At 42.4% G+C, this 20,034-nt stretch overlaps 2 protein-coding genes across 2 annotated transcripts; both read right to left on the bottom strand.

Moving 5' to 3' along the window:
- Window positions 1-1,260: 1,260 nt before the first annotated feature.
- Window positions 1,261-2,742, bottom strand: CRCT1 (cysteine rich C-terminal 1). Its single transcript, XM_044236522.1, has 2 exons — window positions 2,675-2,742; window positions 1,261-1,903 (listed from the first exon to the last, which is right to left on the bottom strand). Exon 2 carries the CDS (start codon window positions 1,874-1,876, stop codon window positions 1,586-1,588), a length of 291 nt encoding a protein of 96 aa, XP_044092457.1. The 5' UTR covers window positions 1,877-1,903; window positions 2,675-2,742; the 3' UTR covers window positions 1,261-1,585.
- A 2,257-nt stretch (window positions 2,743-4,999) lies between these two features.
- On the bottom strand, window positions 5,000-6,651 carry LOC122898840 (late cornified envelope protein 5A-like). The gene is made up of 2 exons (XM_044236521.1): window positions 6,516-6,651; window positions 5,000-5,736 (listed from the first exon to the last, which is right to left on the bottom strand). The coding sequence occupies exons 1-2, from the start codon at window positions 6,648-6,650 to the stop codon at window positions 5,281-5,283; spliced, it is 591 nt and encodes a 196-aa protein (XP_044092456.1). The 5' UTR covers window position 6,651; the 3' UTR covers window positions 5,000-5,280.
- Window positions 6,652-20,034: the final 13,383 nt, after the last annotated feature.

The raw sequence follows: 20,034 nt of genomic DNA, 5'->3' as shown, positions 1-20,034 counted from the left end.
GTACCAAGGAGCCAAGCTTCAATTTTCTATGAGCCTGGGTGTGTCCAGAGGCCCGGTGTCCCCTCCCCTGAATGTCACACTCAGGGGATTTCTAAGGCAGTAGAATATGATGTCAATTCTGAAAACAAGCACTTTGGAGTCACACAGATCCTGGTTCAAATCTTATCTCCCTCACTCACTATCCTTGGACATTCACTCGGCAAATGACTTTAGGCAAATCACTAAAACTCTCTGAACCTCAGTTTTCTCAGATTTAAAAAAAAAAAATCTGAGTAAGGTCTAGATTTTGAGATTATCCTGGAGATTAGCTGAGAGATGTATGTAAAGTGCCTAGCCCTGTTCCTGGAACAAAGGAAGTGCCCAATAAGTGGCAGCAATTGTTCCTATTATCACCACCAGTATTACCATCTCCTGCATTCTGAACCAGCCAAGACCACAGGGATGTCATTCTCCCTGCTTCCTCTTTCCTCAAGTGAGTAGGTAAGATCTAGGCCCACAGGCATAGGCTTCAGACCTCAGGATGATCCTGCCACCACCACCACAGCCACCTCAAGAAAATGATATTGCCATGCTCTGAGCCTGGCCCATCTCACCCTACAGAGTCCCAGAAGTCCATGACTCCTGGTTGGGCCCCAGATGCGTGGATGAGGCCTAAAGAGGGAGCTTCCCAGGCTCCTGGCACGTTCCTTACCCAGCAATCAAAGCAGTGGACTGATGATCCTCTGTGGCAAAAGAAAGTCTCAGACTGCTTGATTCCAAAGCCTTGGATCTTTGGATCCAAGAACTACAGATCCAAATATTTCCCACACAGCAGCTTGTGCAGGGCCTGATGGGTCAGAGGGTGAGCACATCAACCAGAAGGCTCTGGAAAGTTTCAGGGAATACAGCAGAGAAGTTAGGAGTATAAGCCTGGAGTAGGACATCCAGTCTTCTCCATCATTCCCTGGCTGAGTGACTCTGAGCACGTCATTTATCCTTGGTTTCTCTTCTGTAAAATGGGTTAAAAGCACAAACCCCCACTGAATCATTGCAAGAATGCTGTGAGGTAGTGCATGTCACGTCAAGTCCTTAGAACACTGTCAGGCTCCCTTTGTGATTTCTGCTATCATAATTAACTACAGGAAGCCACTCTTGTTCAGACATGAATTTGATTTTTCTCCCTTTCAGATATGCCAAGCCACGGCTAAGTGAGAGGTAGTGGACAGGGTAACAGAACACGATAATAAACACATGAATGGAAGAACAATAGGAAACAAAGAGTTCTTGAGAGGTAGAAGTTTTATTATGACATGAACATTTATTAAGCACCAACTGTGTGCAAAGCCCTGCCTACGGTAGGGTCCAATATTCCACACATGGTGCTCAGATTCCAGGGGGAAAAAATTAAACGGGGGTCAAAGTGTTTGGTGGGCCTGAGGACAGGATGGGTTTTGGAACATCCAGTGCAGGTAGGTTGTGGGGGGCGGGGAAGGGAGGCACACCCCAACCTAGCCCCGTGCAGGAGCATGGTGATATGCAGCAGGGACTTGGGTTGGGAAACAGGGCTCAGCGGCAGCCTCAAGCAGCTCACAGGGTGGCGGGGGCCTCAGCAGCCACCACAGCAGCCTTGGCTCTGGACGTTGCTGGAGCTCTGGCTGCCACCCCCGCAGCAGCTGCAGCACCCGCTTCGACGCTGTCGGCGGCGCCTCCTGGGGAAGCAGCCACAACCGCTGGAGCCACAGCAGCCACCAGAGCCACAGCAGCCACCGCCGCTGGAACCACAGCAGCCACAGCAGGAAGACGAGGCTGTGGGTGCAGGAGCAGGACACGGAGCAGGTCCCTGGGAAGACCCCTTGGAAAAGCCTTTGGCGGAAGCCGCACTCTGCTGGGAGGACATGGTGGAGCTCAGCTCGTCACAGTGAACCTGGAAGACAAGAAGCCTTTTACACACTAGCAGGCCTTTCCACCCTAACAACTGAACTCAGGGCTTTAGAGGTGTGGTTGGCTTTGTGAGCAAGCTAGCCTGGCCTGGTGCAGGAGAGAAAGGAGGGGAAGCAAAGAAACACACCCTAACCAGGTGCTTCCATTGAGTTAAAGAGGCATAAATCAGAGAACAGTCTGGTAGAATCAATGGGTTTCCATTTTCCCCGAGGAAAATAAGGACCACCCAAGTTCTCCACCGTGGAAGCTAGAGAGGATATGATGGAAATTTATCTGCATGATCTAGTCCAAACTCTTCCTTTGGCTGTCTTCTCTTCTTCCATTTTCCTGTGGCCACAGACTTTCAAGTGCAATTCACATAGCTATTAGCATTGTATAAACACTCCATAAATTAGAAAATACCCAAATCACACATAAGGACCAGCTACCCGGGTCTAAAGAACCCACAAATACAAGAATCATGTCCTGGTCGTCATTCCTGCCTATGGCCCATTCCCAAGTACAGGGAAAAGAGTGTAACAGTCTACATAGTGGTGTAGAAGATGGAAATACATCCTAGTCCAGGGAGCCAAAGACTAGGGTTCTAGCCACATTCTGCTAACCTTGCAGAAGTCACCATCCTCAGTTGGGCCTCCATGTCCTCATTGGTACCATGAGAGGTTGGCTCACTTGGAGCCTAAGGCATGGCTCTGCCTCCTCCTACCCTCTGCCTTCAAATCTAGAACTACCCCCGAGGTCCTGCTTGGACACTTACCAGACCCTGGCTCCACTGGAAGACCCAATTAGTTCTCCAACTGGAATGGGGCACTTGCTAGGCAGTGGACTGAGCAGTGTCCAGCCAGAGAACCTTTTATAAGATTGAGCCAGGCACTGCCTCTTGGGAGGGACCCATTTCCCAATAGACATGGTCAGCTGATGCTCACATCCCAGAGACATTCATCACTCAGGTAGCACTGTAGGTGGTGCACGTGGGTATTCAAGTCACTTCACAGAGGTGCCAGGATTGCTGTGGCATGTTTACTTTCCAAATAAGTCACTGTCCATAGCTGGGAGGGCTGTGTGTGTGCTAGAAGTTATGGGGGCTCAAGTGGAATCTGGGATCTCTCTTTAGGACCTGTTCTCTTTGGCTTCTTCTATAATACACACACACACACACACACACACACACACACACACACAGTTCTCCCATTCTCACATCCATCCCTGTGTAGTCATTTACTTGGTAGTGGTAGTTTACCTAATTTATTATCTTGCTTTGCATCTCTCTGACCCTTGGTCCTTGGCTCTTCAATTCAGGCCACAGGCTATATGAAAAGCCTGCTGGGCTTCATCTAGAAGCTTCCAGATAACACTAAGTTAAGATGATGGTGGGGGATATGCTTATAGGAATCCCAGTGGTGATTTCTCTCTGTCACTGGAAACAGGAAGAAAAACCCAGACAAAGTTATGGAAACTTTAAGACCAGAGAGGCTGTGAATGTAGTCAGGTTGCCATCCCCATACAACCCTGGAGGCCTAAGAGAAAAATGTGCACAGGATGCCTGGCCCAATTGCAAAATGCTAAGCCAGCTGGTGGGAATCTTTGCTCCTTACTCCCCGCCCCCACCAAAATCCTTTTGAAGATAGGCTCTCCTTGGAACCACTGTCCAGAGGAAAGAGGAAGGAAGGGAGGGAGGGAGGGAGGGAGGGAGGAAGGAAGGAAGGAAGGAAGGGGAAAAGGAAAAGAAAGGAAGAAGAAGGGAGAGAAGGATGTCAAGCCAGGTCTTTCCTAGGTCCAAAATGTCCATGAGAAATGGTGCTTTTAGAAACTGATTTTAAGAACTGGGGAAGTTTGGAGGTCAACTGGCTTCAGAACTTCTTACTGAATGAAAGCACCCACAACCATAAGATAAAAGAGAAACCCAAGACTAAGAATCCAAGAGTTGATGGTTAAGTGACAGGTTGGAGGTAAGTGGGCTGGGCATGGAATGATGGAACAAAGAATGGTCAATCATGAAAGATACCAATTTCATCTAACATACTTTAAGAGCCTGATTAACAGATTGTTTATACCTGGGGGCACTTGTTGGTGAGTACAGGTGAGACATTCTAAGAGGTAAGGTCTTACTAGAATAGAGAAGGAAGTGATGAAGTAACAAGGCATCTTGGAGAAGGGATCTCTACTGGGAGATGACATGAGCAAGTGCAGGAATGGTCTATCAACTTGGCTATAGTCTCATATACTAACTTACTTCACCTAGCACTGTTAACTCATATCAAAGGAAAAGCTAATTGTTCTTCTGGTCTATAAAAGGCTGATTTGGAATTATCATTCCTACATAAACTTTCTAAGTATCTCCTGAAGAAATCAGCATATTCCTAAAGAAAATGGAAAACTCACCACTGTTACTAAAGCCCTCCTGTTTCCCCTTACACACACGCACACGCACACACAGACACACAGACACACACACACTAACCACACGGAGACAGTGTTTGTCAGAGGAGGATGCCCTTTTGGTTCTGTACAGAACCCTTACTCAGCCTTTCAGGATCCAGGGAAAATGGACTCAGACATTTCATACCTGCCTCCTAAACTCACTCCCCCAAATCCAACCCTCTACTCTCTAGTAACTGATGGAAGCACCTGGGATTATAACCATCAGAAAAGTAAAGTGTGTTTATTTATTGGAGCCCAGAATGAGCACTTGAGGAGACTTATCCCCATAACTAGGAGATAAAGTCTTTAAACTATCACCCATGCTTGAAGGAAACCTCCTTTTCAGAGTATCTCACATCACTGTGACCTTTCTGGGTATCACCATTCTCCCCTCTGAAAACCCATTCTTGACTCCCCTCATGCAAAGTTTGAGTCAGGGCAATAGTCTCAGACATGACTCTTTTCTTCGAGGCTGAAGTTTCCAAAATCAGAGCATAAAAGTGAATATTGTTTCCCAGAAGTCTAAGAAGCTTCAGTGCCAAAATCTTCTGAAACTGAATAGTAAAGTAATCACTTGCACTTAAGAAAATGGAAGGGCAGAGGGATTGATGGAGGGGTGTGAATGGGAGAGGAGAACAGACATAATCAGGAGACTGTGACATCATGAATAAGAAGCTTTATTGTTACAGAGAAAGCAGCTTCATAACTGAACTCCAACAAAGATCTATGTCTGAGAGGGAATCAGGCTAGTGACAGGTTAAACCTCTAGACCTCACAATGGAATGGACATGGGTGGGAGGAAGAGGGAAACTCAAAGCATTTCAGAGGCTTTTCCATCCTCTTCTGTTCTTCCAAATGGGGAAAAGAGAATTCTCGGGCTGGGCGGGTCTTTGGCACATTGGCTCCTCTAGTGCTGTTCGTCAGTGCTCCTCATGGCCCAGATCAGCAGCAGCCCCCAGAGCAGCAGCCAGAGCCCCCAGAGCTGCTGCAGCATCCAGAACCCCCAGAAGAGCAGCTGGAGCCCCCAGAGCTGCTGCAGCATCCAGAGGCCCCAGAAGAGCAGCCAGAGCTCCCAGAGCTACTGCAGCAGCTGGAGCCTCCAGAATGGCCACCACCACTGCCACAGCAGCCAGAGCTCTGGTGTCGGCGTCGAAGAGATCGGCGGGGCCTGTGGTGGCTCAGGCAGCAGCCACCACTCCCAGAGCTGCAACAGCTCCCTCCCCCAGAGCTGGAGCCACAGCAGGAGACTGGAGGTGGGCAGGGGGCTGGGCACTTAGGGGGGCATTTTGGGGGACACTTGGGAGGACACTTAGGAGTACCCTTGGAGGGGCACTTGGAAGTGGGCTGGCACTGTTGCTGGCTTTGCTGGCAGGACATCTCAGCAGAAACTGAATGAAGCTGAAAAATGAAACAGTATTTAAGTTCAGCCAGCGCAAGGTAACTTCTCTACATTTAAAATTGAACTATGAATTCATGAGATTCCATATTTATGATGATCAGATTTTTAAACCCAATCTCCCAAAATCAGTTACAAGAAATATACAAAAGGCTTCAACCGAGGAACTCCATAATTTCAAATGAATTCCTTTTGGTTTTAAAAAGACACTCACCCTTCTTTCCCTTCTCCTACCTCACAGGCTCACCCTCCAGCAGAACTCTCCCATTCAAATCTTTTTTTTGCTGTCTCTTTCTTAGGATTTCCCTCAACCTGGGTTGTCTCACTGGCTCGGTTAAGTGTCCAAATGTCTGACTCTTGATTTCAGCTGAGGTTGATTTCAGGTGAGGTCATGATCTCAGGGTTGTGAGATCGAGCCCCCCGGTCAGACTCTGCACTGGGTGTGGAGCCTGCTTAAGATTCTTCTCTCCCAGAGCACCCAGGTGGCTCAGTCAGTTAAGTGTCTGCCTTCAGCTCAGGTCATGATCCCAGGGTTCTGAGATGGAGTCTCATGTCCAGCTTCCTGTTCAGTGGGGAGCTTGCCCTTCCCCCCACATCCTCTCTCTCTCTTTCATAAATAAATAAAATGTTTTTTAAAAGATTCCCTCTTCCTAAGATTCTCCCTCTGCCCCTCCCTACCTCTGTCCCTTAAAAAAAAAAAACTTCTCAACCCCTGTAGGGTTAATCTCTGCTTGAAACACCAACATCAAGAGTCCCTCCTGGTCCTCAAGATGCACTTTACCTGTTTCAGGCACCAGAGCAGATCACCCAGGATGTAGGTGGACTGAGGTGCTCCTAGGAGCTTCTGACTTTTATACAGGTTCAGCTCTGACCTGGTATCAGGAGGTGTGGGCCATGTGTGGAATACAAACAGCATCTTTCACAAGGGACACCTGTGACTACCCTTTCCTCACATCCTAGGGACCCAAATCCTCCCTCCATAAGCATGTCAAGTATTAGCCTGTCAGGAAAGTCCCCAGAGAATTTCAGGCCACCAGGATAGTGATGGTGCTTTGTGGATTGCACACATTGCCTGTTAGCACCACAGACAGCTTTGCTATGCTTCCTGTTTCCTCAGCCAGGTCAGTGGTGTTCTAGACCTCAGGGATGAAGAGAAGATATCTCCTCTTTTTGGTTTGGAAATCCAAAGAAAAATACCCAAAATGGAAATCAAATGGCTCCTTTTAGAATGAGATTAGAGATCCAAAATAAAATGCCAGGCCCAAGCCAATGATCTAATGTGATTTTTTCATTCTTAGATGATGCCATAACCCAGACTAAGAATGCTTGATATCTCAATGATGTTATTTTAGTAGATCTAATACAGACAGTGTGGGTGGTTTGGCTTTTCTCCCTGCCTGAACTTGACATACCAAGAGAACTCACAAATAACACTGATTCAGCACTAATGATCCCCTTGAAAGGACAGAGGAATTCTAGCAATGTCTTTTCCTTACACATATGGTTCTAAAGAAGGCATTCTTGGTCAGTCCAAGGTGAGGTAGAAAGGACCAGGCATATGCTGAGGGTGGAGCAGAGGAACTAGAATCAAGGAAGTTGCCAAAAGCAAGGCATCAGTTCTGGTCATCCCTTAACTTAAACAAAGTTAAGCCCTAATGTTTTCTTTAAGAGCTTCCCTATGACCCTGCAATTGCACTACTGGGTATTTACCCCAAAGATACAGATATAGTGAAAAGAAGGGCCATATGTACCCCAATGTTTATAGCAGCAATGGCCACGGTCGCCAAACTGTGGAAAGAGTCAAGATGCCCTTCAACGGACGAATGGATAAGGAAGATGCAATCCATATACACTATGGAGTATTATGCCTCCATCAGAAAGGACGAATATTCAACTTTTGTAGCAACATGGACAGGACTGGAAGAGATTATGCTGAGTGAAATAAGTCAAGCAGAGAGAGTCAATTATCATATGGTTTCACTTATTTGCGGAGCATAACAAATAGCATGGAGGACATGGGGAGTTAGAGAGGAGAAGGGAGTTGGGGGAAATTGGAAGGGGAGGTGAACCATGAGAGACTATGGACTCTGAAAAACAATCTGAAGGGTTTGAAGGGGCGGGGGGTGGGAGGTTGGGGGAACCAGGTGGTGGGTATTATAAAGGGCACGGATTGCATGGAGCACTGGGTGTGGTGCAAAAACAAGAAATACAGTTATGCTGAAAAAAAAAAGTTTATGGTACTTACTTGCCACTGTGGGATGAGATTTTAAGAAAGCCTGATCATTATGAAAAAATACAGATAGGAAAATTTTTAAATGCATTTATAATAGCACCTTCTGAGCATTCTTAATATTTTGTTGTTTTCCTTACAGCCTCCATTTTTTTTCTAGTCTTTTTTTCTTTACTGCATATAGCTTTTTAGTGATTTGTGTATTGTTTTGACTTTACACAATCTTTATCATAGTATTGTCTATAAGAGTTTACCTTACTAACTTTGCACTTAAGATTTTTTTCCAATTTATTTATTTTCAGAAAAACAGTATTCATTATTTTTTCACCACACCCAGTGCTCCATGCAAGCTGTGCCCTCTATAATACCCACCACCTGGTACCCCAACCTCCCACCCCCCCCACCACTTCTAACCCCTCAGACTGTTTTTCAGAGTCCATAGTCTCTCATGGTTCATCTCCCCTTCCAATTTACCCAAAAGCACATAACCTCCCCAATGTCCATAACCCTACCCCCCTTCTACCAACCCCCTCCCCCCAGCAACCCACAGTTTGTTTCGTGAGATTAAGAGTCACTTATGGTTTGTCTCCCTCCCTATCCCATCTTGTTTCATGGATTCTTCTCCTACCCACTTAAGCCCCCATGTTGCATTACCACTCCCTCATATCAGGGAGATCATATGATAGTTGTCTTTCTCCGCTTGACTTATTTCGCTAAGCATGATACGCTCTAGTTCCATCCATGTTGTCGCAAATGGCAAGATTTCGTTTCTTTTGATGGCTGCATAGTATTCCATTGTGTATATATACCACATCTTCTTGATCCATTCATCTGTTGATGGACATCTAGGTTCTTTCCATAGTTTGGCTATTGTGGACATTGCTGCTATAAACATTCGGGTGCACGTGCCCCTTTGGATCACTACGTTTGTATCTTTAGGGTAAATTCCCAGTAGTGCAATTGCTGGGTCATAGGGCAGTTCTATTTTCAACATTTTGAGGAACCTCCATGCTGTTTTCCAGAGTGGTTGCACCAGCTTGCATTCCCACCAACAGTGTAGGAGGGTGCCCCTTTCTCCGCATCCTCGCCAGCATCTGTCATTTCCTGACTTGTTGATTTTAGCCATTCTGACTGGTGTGAGGTGATATCTCATTGTGGTTTTGATTTGTATTTCCCTGATGCCGAGTGATATGGAGCACTTTTTCATGTGTCTGCTGGCCATCTGGATGTCTTCTTTGCAGAAACGTCTGTTCATGTCCTCTGCCCATTTCTTGATTGGATTATTTGTTCTTTGGGTGTTGAGTTTGTTAAGTTCTTTATAGATTTTGGACACTAGTCCTTTATCTGATATGTCGTTTGCAAATATCTTCTCCCATTCTGTCAGTTGTCTTTTGGTTTTGTTAACTGTTTCCTTTGCTGTGCAAAAGCTTTTGATCTTGATGAAATCCCAAAAGTTCATTTTTGCCCTTGCTTCCCTTGCCTTTGGTGATGTTCCTAGGAAGATGTTGCTGCGGCTGAGGTCGAAGAGGTTGCTGCCTGTGTTCTCCTCAAGGATTTTGATGGATTCCTTTCTCACATTGAGGTCCTTAATCCATTTTGAATCTATTTTTGTGTGTGGTGTAAGGAAATGGTCCAATTTCATTTTTCTGCACGTGGCTGTCCAATTTTCCCAACACCATTTATTGAAGAGGCTGTCTTTTTTCCATTGGACATTCTTTCCTGCTTTGTCGAAGATTAGTTGACCATAGAGTTGAGGGTCTACTTCTGGGCTCTCTATTCTGTTCCATTGGTCTATGTGTCTGTTTTTCTGCCAGTACCATGCTGTCTTGATGATGACAGCTTTGTAATAGAGCTTGAAGTCTGGAATTGTGATGCCACCAACTTTGGCTTTCTTTTTCAATATCCCTTTGGCTATTCGAGGTCTTTTCTGGTTCCATATAAATTTTAAAATTATTTGTTCCATTTCTTTGAAAAAGATGGATGGTACTTTGATAGGAATTGCATTAAATGTGTAGATTGCTTTAGGTAGCATAGACATTTTCACAATATTTATTCTTCCAATCCAGGAGCATGGAACATTTTTCCATTTCTTTGTGTCTTCCTCAATTTCTTTCATGAGTACTTTATAGTTTTCTGAGTATAGATTCTTAGCCTCTTTGGTTAGGTTTATTCCTAGGTATCTTATGGTTTGGGGTGCAATTGTAAATGGGATTGACTCCTTAATTTCTCTTTCCTCTGTCTTGTTGTTGGTGTAGAGAAATGCAACTGATTTCTGTGCATTGATCTTATATCCTGACACTTTACTGAATTCCTGTATAAGTTCTAGCAGTTTTGGAGTGGAGTCTTTTGGGTTTTCCACATAGAGTATCATATCATCTGCGAAGAGTGATAATTTGACTTCTTCTTTGCCGATTTGGATGCCTTTAATTTCCTTTTGTTGTCTGATTGCTGAGGCTAGGACTTCTAGTACTATGTTGAATAGCAGTGGTGATAATGGACATCCCTGCCGTGTTCCTGACATGAGTGGAAAAGCTTTCAGTTTTTCTCCATTGAGAATGATATTTGCAGTGGGTTTTTCATAGATGGCTTTGATGATATTGAGGTATGTGCCTTCTATCCCTACACTTTGAAGGGTTTTGATCAGGAAGGGATGCTGTACTTTGTCAAATGCTTTTTCAGCATCTATTGAGAGTATCATATGGTTCTAGTTCTTTCTTTTATTGATGTGTTGTATCACATTGACTGATTTGCGGATGTTGAACCAACCTTGCAGCCCTGGGATAAATCCCACTTGGTCATAGTGAATAATCCTTTTAATGTACTGTTGAATCCTATTGGCTAGTATTTTGGTGAGAATTTTTGCATCTGTGTTCATCAAGGATATTGGTCTATAGCTCTCTTTTTTGATGGGATCCTTGTTTGGTTTTGGGATCAAGGTGATGCTGGCCTCATAAAATGAGTTTGGGAGTTTTCCTTCCATTTCTATTTTTTGGAACAGTTTCAGGAGAATAGGAATTAGTTCTTCTTTAAATGTTTGGTAGAATTCCCCCGGAAACCATCTGGCCCTGGGCTTTTGTTTGTTTGGAGATTTTTAATGACTGTTTCAATCTCCTTACTGGTTATGGGTCTGTTCAGGCTTTCTCTTTCTTCCTGGTTCAATTTTGGTAGTTTATATGTTTCTAGGAATGTACCCATTTCTTCAGATTGTCAAATTTGTTGGCGTAGAGTTGCTCATAGTATGTTCTTATAATAGTTTGTATTTCTTTGGTGTTAGTTGTGATCTCTCCTCTTTCATTCATGATTTTATTTATTTGGGTCCTTTCTCTTTTCTTTTTGATAAGTATGGCCAAGGGTTTATCAATTTTATTAATTCTTTCAAAGAACCAGCTCCTAGTTTGGTTGATTTGTTCTATTGTTTTTTTTCGTTTCTATTTCATTGATTTCTGCTCTGATCTTTATGATTTCTCTTCTCCTGCTGGGCTTAGGGTTTCTTTCTTGTTCTTTCTCCAGCTCCTTTAGGTGTAGGGTTAAGTTGTGTACCTGAGACCTTTCTTGTTTCTTGAGAAAATCTTGTACCGCTATATATTTTCCTCTCAGGACTGCCTTTGTTGTGTCCCACAGATTTTGAACCGTTGTATTTTCATTATCACTTGTTTCCATGATTTTTTTCAATTCTTCTTTAATTTCCCGGTTGACCCATTCATTCTTTAGAAGGATGCTGTTTAGTCTCCATGTATTTGTGTTCTTTCCAAACTTCCTCTTGTGGTTGAGTTCTAGCTTCAGAGCATTGTGGTCTGAAAATATGCAGGGAATGATCCCAATCTTTTGATACCGGTTGAGTCCTGATTTAGGACCGAGGATGTGATCTATTCTGGAGAATGTTCCATGTGCACTAGAGAAGAATGTGTATTCTGTTGCTTTGGGATGAAATGTTCTGAATATATCTGTGATGTCCATCTCATCCAGTGTATCATTTAAGGCCTTTATTTCCCTGTTGATCTTTTGCTTGGATGATCTGTCCATTTCAGTGAGGGGAGTGTTAAAGTCCCCTACTATTATTGTATTATTGTTGATGTGTTTCTTTGATTTTGTTATTAATTGGTTTATATAGTTTGCTGCGCCCACGTTGGGGGCATAGATATTTAAAATTGTTAGATCTTCTTGTTGGACAGACCCTTTGAGTATGATATAGTGTCCTTCCTCATCTCTTATTATAGTCTTTGGCTTAAAATCTAATTGATCTGATATAAGGATTGCCACTCCTGCTTTTTTCTGATGTCCATTAGCATGGTAAATTCTTTTCCACCCCCTCACTTTAAGTCTGGAGGTGTCTTCGGGTTTAAAATGAGTTTCTTGGAGGCAACATATAGATGGGTTTTGTTTTTTTTTATCCATTCTGATACCCTGTGTCTTTTGATTGGGGCATTTAGCCCATTAACATTCAGGGTAACTATTGAGAGATATGATTTTAGTGCCATTGTATTGCCTGTAAGGTGACTGTTATTGTATATTGTCTCTGTTCCTTTCTGATCTACCACTTGTAGGCTCTCTCTTTGCTTAGAGGACCCCTTTCAGTATTTCCTGTAGAGCTGGTTTGGTGTTTGCAAATTCTTTCAGTTTTTGTTTGTCCTGGAAGCTTTTAATCTCTCCTTCTATTTTCAATGATAGCCTAGCTGGATATAGTATTCTTGGCTGCATGTTTTTCTCGTTTAGTGCTCTGAAAATGTCATGCCAGCTCTTTCTGGCCTGCCAGGTCTCTGTGGATAAGTCAGCTGCCAATCTAATACTTTTACCATTGTATGTTACAGACTTCTTTTCCCGGGCTGCTTTCAGGATTTTCTCTTTGTCACTAAGGCTTGTAAATTTTACTATTAGGTGACAGGGTGTGGGCCTATTCTTATTGATTTTGAGGGGCGTTCTCTGAACCTCCTGAATTTTGATGCTCGTTCCCTTTGCCATATTGGGGAAATTCTCCCCAATAATTCTCTCCAGTATACCTTCTGCTCCCCTCTCTCTTTCTTCTTCTTCTGGAATCCCAATTATTCTGTTGTTTCATCTTATGGTGTCACTTATCTCTCGAATTCTCCCCTCTGGTCCAGTAGCTGTTTGTCCCTCTTTTGCTCAGCTTCTTTATTCTCTGTCATTTGGTCTTCTATATCACTAATTCTTTCTTCTGCCTCATTTATCCTAGCAGTGAGAGCCTCCATTTTTGATTGAACTTCATTAATAGCTTTTTTGATTTCAACTTGGTTAGATTTTAGTTCTTTTATTTCTCCAGAAAGGGCTTTTATATCTCTGGAGAGGGTTTCTCTAATATCTTCCATGCCTTTTTCAAGCCCGGCTAGAACCTTGAGAATTGTCATTTTGAACTCTAGATCTGACATATTACCAATGTCTGTATTGATTAGGTCCCTAGCCTTCGGTACTGCCTCTTGTTCTTTTTTTTGTTGTGAATTTTTCCGCCTTGTCATTTTGTCCAGCTAAGAGTATATGAAGGAGCAAGTAAAATACTAAAAGGGTGGCAACAATCCCAGGAAAATATGCTTTAACCAAATCAGAAGAGATCCCAAATCGTGAGGGGGGATTTCTCCCCCCTCACGATTGGGTGAGGGATCTCCTCTGATTAGGATCTCCTTTGATTGGGATCTCCCAATCTCTTCTGATTGGGATCTCCCAATCTCTTCTGATTGGGATCTCTTCTGATTTGGGGATAAAAAGAGGATCAAAAAGAAAGAAAGAAAAAAAAGAAAAAAAGAATTAAAAAAAAGAGATTGAATTAAAAATTCAATCAAGAATTTAAAAAAGAATTAAGAAAAAAAAGATTGAAGAGATTAGGATCTCTTCTGATTTGGGGATAAAAAAAGGTTCAAAAAGAAAGAAAGAAAAAAAGAATTAAAAAAAAGAAAATGAATAAACAAAAGTATAAAAAAGAAAAATATATATATATTAGATAATCTAGTTAAAAAACGTTAAAAAAGAAAAGGGTAAAAGTTATAAAAATTTTAGCAGAAGAAGAGAAAAAAAATGAAAAAGAAAAAAAATTAAATTAACTGCAAGACTGAAAAATCACAGGCAGAAAGCCATGAGTTCCGTGGTTTGTTTTCTCCTCCTCTGGAATTCTGCTGCTCTCTCCTTGGTATTGAAACTGCACTCCTTGGTAGGTGAACTTGGTCTTGCCTGGATTTCTTGTTGATCTTCTGGGGGAGGGGCCTGGTGTAGTGATTCTCAAGTGTCTTTGCCCCAGGCGGAATTACACCGCCCTTACCAGGGGCTGGGCTGAGTGATCTGCTCGGCTTTGCTTTCAGGAGCTTTTGTTCCCTGAGCGCTTTCCGTAGAGTTCCGGAGGACGGGAATACAAATGGCGGCATCCTGGTCTCCGGTCTGGAGGAGCCGAGCGCCCGGGGCCCCGCTCCCCTGTGCGCCCTCAGCGAACAGCTCCCAGTAACTCGCGTCTGCCCAACCTCCGGCCGCGCTCCGAGCTCACCGAGCTTGCGACCGGTTCAAGGCAACTCCGAGCTGTGAGCTTACTGTCGGCTCTGTCTCTGCAGCCGGCTTTTCTGTTCCAATATCCGCAAGCTCTGCGACACTCAGACACCCCCGATCCTTCTGTGACCCCGTGGGACCTGAGGCCACCCCGACCCCGCGTGGGCTTTGCCCCGGTTTAGCCTCTGGAGCGATGTCCCTCAGTGGAACAGACTTTTAAAAGTCCTGATTTTGTGCTCCGTTGTTCCGCCACTTGCCGGGAGCCGGCCCCTCCCCCCGGGGTCTATCTTCCCGTCGCTTTGGATTCCCTTCTCCGCCAGTCCTACCTTTCAGAAAGTGGTTGTTTTTCGGTTTCTAGAATTGCTGTTCTTCTTCTCTTCGATCTGCCGATGGATTTGCAGGTGTTTGCAATCTTTAGATAAGCTCTCTAGCTGATCTCCTGCTAGCTGAGGTAGTCTCAGCCTGTTACTTCTCCGCCATCTTGACTCCTCCGCACTTAAGATTTAAACAAAAACATTTCCCCTGTTGCTCTTCATTCTTTGTAAGCATTATTTTTAGTAGCTATAGAACACTTTCTGGAAGGCACTGAACTCATTTGTAAGTGATTAAGAGCATGAGAACCAGTCTGTGGTTTGAATCTCATCTCTCCACTTACAAGCTGTATTATGTTTGACAAGTAACATTAGTTCTTTCATTGTCTTCATCTGTGATATGGGAAAAGTAATAGTGTTTATCTCATAGAATCTTTTGCAGATTAAATGAGTTAACATCCATAAAACTCTTGGAATAGTGTCTGGTACATAGTAATCACCCAATGAATATTAAAAGTGAAATGTGATGCTGTCTGACCCAAATGGCAGCAAAAAGTGGGCAGGTGGGTTTAGATAAAGCCTACCTAGTGGGGAACCAGGAAGCTTGCTTTGGCTGCTAGAGCTCTGTGCATGAGAGGATCCAAATCTTGCCCTCTAACTGAGAAATACAGGAAAGGATGCATAACACAGGCTCTGAATTTCTGGAAAAAGAAGCCCAATAAAAGTTAAAGAAATTATCCATTTAATACATGGGTATGATAAATTTTGAAGGGAACAATGTACGTACCTTCTTACTTATAAGTATTTGGTCACCTAACTGGCACACAGTAAGGTCTTTGATTGCAGAAACCCCTAAGGGATCTAGGTTAATACTCAATTTTCAATTTCCAATTCCTTGTTCAGTTGAATTCAATTCAGTTCATTCCAGTGGACACTCAATTTTCCTTTCCTTGTTCAGTTGAATTTGCTATTCAATAAGAAGGATGGGTGTCTTCAAAAAATTCAAATCCAGATTTTCATTGACAAATCCCAGAAATTTCATGGAATGATAGAACAGATGTATAAAGGACCTTGGCCATCATTCAGACACAATGGTTCTCAATTCCAGTGAGGGATGGGCATTGACAGTCTCCAAAATTTCACTGGGTGGTTCTAATATGCAATAAGATGAGAATCATTGATTTTGACCACACTCCTTATTTTACAAATAAGGAAACTGAGGCACAGAGATGAGAAGAATTTTGTCCCAAATCATACAAAGACTTAGAGGCAGATCTGGAATTCAGATCCTGTTATCAGCCCTCTATCACAGCACCCTGTCTCTTATATATTTTATCTCTTCTTGTGATTTTTTCTCTAGCAAGCTTTATTTTACATAATTTGCTTGTTAAACATGGTTATTGAATTTGTGGTAAAAATCAGAATAAACATGGTGAATATTTGTCTGAATCTCGTGTTTAGTAAATTTGGAAGTAATTTTTACTGCTACTGCCCTCAGTAACCAAGAATTGAGTACCTACATCCAAAAGGCAGTGTCCAGCATTATGAAGGTTCAGCCTGCTATGGGGACTCAAGAACCCTCCCTAGGGCAGTACTACCTTGATGGCCTTTCCTTGGGCCAGAAATCCAACTTTGTTCATTCCTCTGAATTTACCAATCCTGGCGATTCTGAGTCACTGCAACTAATTCCCAAAAGACTGATGACATCAATTTACAAAAAAAAAAAAAAAAAAAAAATTGAGTGTTAAATATTGGCCTGTTGGGTATATTCTCTTCCCGTAGGAAAACTCCTCAGAGAAATTGAGTCATAATCTGGAGGTGCCTGGTGAGGTAGGATTGCATAATGCTCTCAGGTTTTGATGTTGATCAAAACTAGATGTGCCCATCAGGTCATCTGAATATCTCCAGCCTAGACAGATCTGAATGGCCCTAAAATTATCTGCTGTCTGCCTTTCTCAGTGGTTCTTTGTAGATCAACCCTTTCACTGCCAGACCCTGGCCTTGGAATCACGTCTGTAGGGAGCTTCTACTGAGTGGTGCTCCCATTTATTCCATGTGATTTTGGAATATTTGATTGGGACAGTAATTTCATTATTTGTCTTCTTTTCATTACTCACTGTTACTCAGATGCACACTGTAATAAACAGAATAATGCCTCTCCCCTCAAAGGTGTCCGTGTCCAAATCACCAGAGCCCATGAATAGGTTACTTTACACAACAAAAAGACTGCAGATGTGATTAGGTTAAGGATATTGAGACAGGGACATTATCTTAGATTATCCAGGTGGGCCCAGTGTAATCCTAGGGTACTTTTAAGAGGGAGGCAAGAGGATCAGTGTGAGAGAAAGGAGATGTGATAAGCAAAGCAGAGGTTGGAGTGATGTACTTTGAAAATGCCCATGGGCTAATGAATTCTAGATGCTGGAAACAGTGATGAAATATGTTCTCCCGTAGAGCTTCTAGAAGGAACATAGCTCTGCCAACACCTTAATGTTAGGCTGGTAAAGACCCATATTGGGTTTTTGAATTACAGAAGAGAATACATTTGAGTTGTTTTAAGCCACTAAGTTTACGGTAATTCGTTATAGCAGCAACAAGAAACAAATACACATCTAGATTTAAAAATAGATTCAAGTTTCAGACCATGATTTACTTAAAATGAAATTATATTTATTAAAATTATTTCCACTGATATTTGGAACACATCTCTGAGTTTGAAAAAATGTCTTTGGCCAAGAGGAAAACTCAGTAAAGACACAACAAAGAAAATTCTCAAAGATAAACAAAGATATTGCCTGGGCTTACACCTCTGTTACTTACTAGCTGTGTGAACCTCTGTGAACCTATATACTCATCCATAAAATGAGGATAATAACAATGTCCATCTCATAGGGTTATATGAAGAGTCCTTGAGATAATGTTTATAAAGTCCCTAGCCCTGCACCTGGCATATAGGAAGTGTCCAGTAACCGTTAGTCCTTCTATTCTTATCATTATTGTTATTATCCCCAACAACAGTAATCAGTGATAAGTGGAAACCAGAGATGTCAGGATTATTGGCATTCCTCGGCCCTTTGTTCAGCCTGTCATCTCCCAGCTACCTATTTCCTAGATTGGGGCTTGATAAATTCCATAGAGTAGGATGGAAAGATTGTTACCATTTGGAGCATATGTGAATTGTCATGATAGTTTTTGTACCTTTTTTTCAGAAAAGAAGTGGGGCTTCTTATACTTTCACTATGGAGAGCATTTTCCTGTTTATAAGGTGTTTTGGCATTCATATTTATATCTGAATTTCACCGACAACCCTATTGGGTAGAACATAGGGTTATCATCCCTGTTACTCATTACTTTTAAAAAATGAAGCTATACTTGTCTATTTATATAACTCCTGGTTTATTTATAAAATTCATATGAACAAAGTAGACTTATCAATCTAAAAATATAGGTAATAATTTAGGCGGTTATTTACATGAGAATTAAACCAACTCTCACATGAATAATATTACTCTAACAGAAAGGCATAGATCCAACTTACAGTATCAATCACATTTTTCTTTTGTTTTCTTTCTTTAAAAATGTATTTAATGTTACAAATATGCTTCTGATTACATCAATTTCATACTTCAGATTGTAAAATATGATATTCTCATTATTACTATTTTCTAAGTATTATTTTTTAAAAGACTTTATGTATTTATTTGACAGGGATCACAAGCAGACAGAGAGGAGGAAGCAGGCTCCCCGCTGAGCAGAGAGCCCAGTGGGGAGCTCGATCCCAGAACTCTGAGATCATGACCTGAGCCAAAGGCAGAGGCTTAACCCAACTGAGCTACCTAGGTGGCCCTCTAAGTATTTTTTAATCATAGTTTTGATTTTTCTCTGTTCCAAGAGTAATTTGTCTGCACTTATAAATACATTTTATTTTTTAGATTTTATTTAATTTTTTCAGTGTTCCAAGATTCATTGTTGATGCACCACATCCAGTGCTCCATGTAATACATGCCCTCTTTAATATCCACCACCAGACTCATCCATCCACCCACCTCCCCTCCCCTCCAAAATCCTCAGTTTGTTTCTCAGAGTCCACAGTCTCTCACGCTCTTTCTCCCCCTCCAATTTCCCCCAATTCACTTTTCTTTTCCTTCTCCTGATGCCCTCCATGTTACTCTTTATGCTCCACATGTAAGTGAAACCATATGATAATTGACGCTCTCGGTTTGACTTATTTCACTCAGCATAATCTCTTCCAGTCCCGTCCATGTTGATACAAAAGTTGGGTATTCATCCTTTCTGATGGTTGTGAAATATTCCATTGTATATATGGACCACATCTTCTTTATCCATTCATCTGTTGAAGGACATCTTGGCTCTTTCCACAGTTTGGCAATTGTGGACATTGCTGCTATGAACATTTGGGGTACAGGTGGCCCTTCTTTTCACTACATCACCCCTGTTACTCAAAAAGAAAATTGATTCTCAGAGAGGACAAGCAATTTGTCTAAGGTCACAGGTGAGAGAAGATGCCATGCTTCAACCTCTTTGGGCTCTAGCTTTCATGCTTATTCCTCAAATCAGAGTGGCCTTTAACCCAGTTTCTGCATGTTCTGTCAGAGAAGTGGTGGAAAGGTCTAGAGTCTTCAGGGGACTGGAATTTAAAAATGGTGTTGGTTAAACTTTTTTAAAAGATTTTATTTCTTTATTTGACAGAGAGAGAGAGAGAGATCACAAGTAGACAGAGAGGCAGGCAGAGAGAGAGGGGGAAGCAGACTCCCCGCTGAGCAGAGAGCCTGATTCAGGGCTCAATCCCAGGACCCTGAGACCATGACCCTAACTGAAGGCTGAGGCTTAACCCTCTGAGCCACTCAGGCACCCCGGTGTTGGATAAACTTGATAACCACAAACAGAAAAGTGAAATTAGGTTCCTCTCTTACTCCACTCACAAAAATCATCTCAAGATGAATTAAAGACTTAATGATAAGGCCTGATACCATAAACTCCTAGAGTATAATATATGGTAGAAACCCTCCTTGACATTCATCTTGGCAAGATTTTTTTTTTTTTTTTGATCCGACACCAAAAGCACAAGCAACAAAAGCAAAAATCAACAACTGGGAATACACCAAACTAAAAAGTTTCTGCACAGCAAAAGAAACTATAAAATGAAAATTCAACCTATGAAATAAAAGAAAATGCTTACAAACCATATATTGGATAAGGGGTTAAGATCCAAAATACATTTTAAAAATTCATAAAACTCAATAACAAAAAAATCC

Source organism: Neovison vison, chromosome 2 (assembly GCF_020171115.1).
Source record: "Neovison vison isolate M4711 chromosome 2, ASM_NN_V1, whole genome shotgun sequence".
NCBI lineage: Eukaryota > Metazoa > Chordata > Mammalia > Carnivora > Mustelidae > Neogale > Neogale vison.
Note: the sequence above shows the minus strand (reverse complement) of the source record. Positions and strands in the feature narration are given on the sequence as shown.

Coding starts and splice junctions, on each gene's coding strand:
- LOC122898840 (XM_044236521.1), bottom strand. CDS start 6,650: ATGCTGTTTGTATTCCACACATGGCCCACACCTCCTGATACCAGGTCA. Junction 5,737..6,515: donor TGCTCTGGTGCCTGAAACAG/GTAAAGTGCATC, acceptor TTCATTTTTCAG/CTTCATTCAGTTTCTGCTGA.
- CRCT1 (XM_044236522.1), bottom strand. CDS start 1,876: ATGTCCTCCCAGCAGAGTGCGGCTTCCGCCAAAGGCTTTTCCAAGGGG.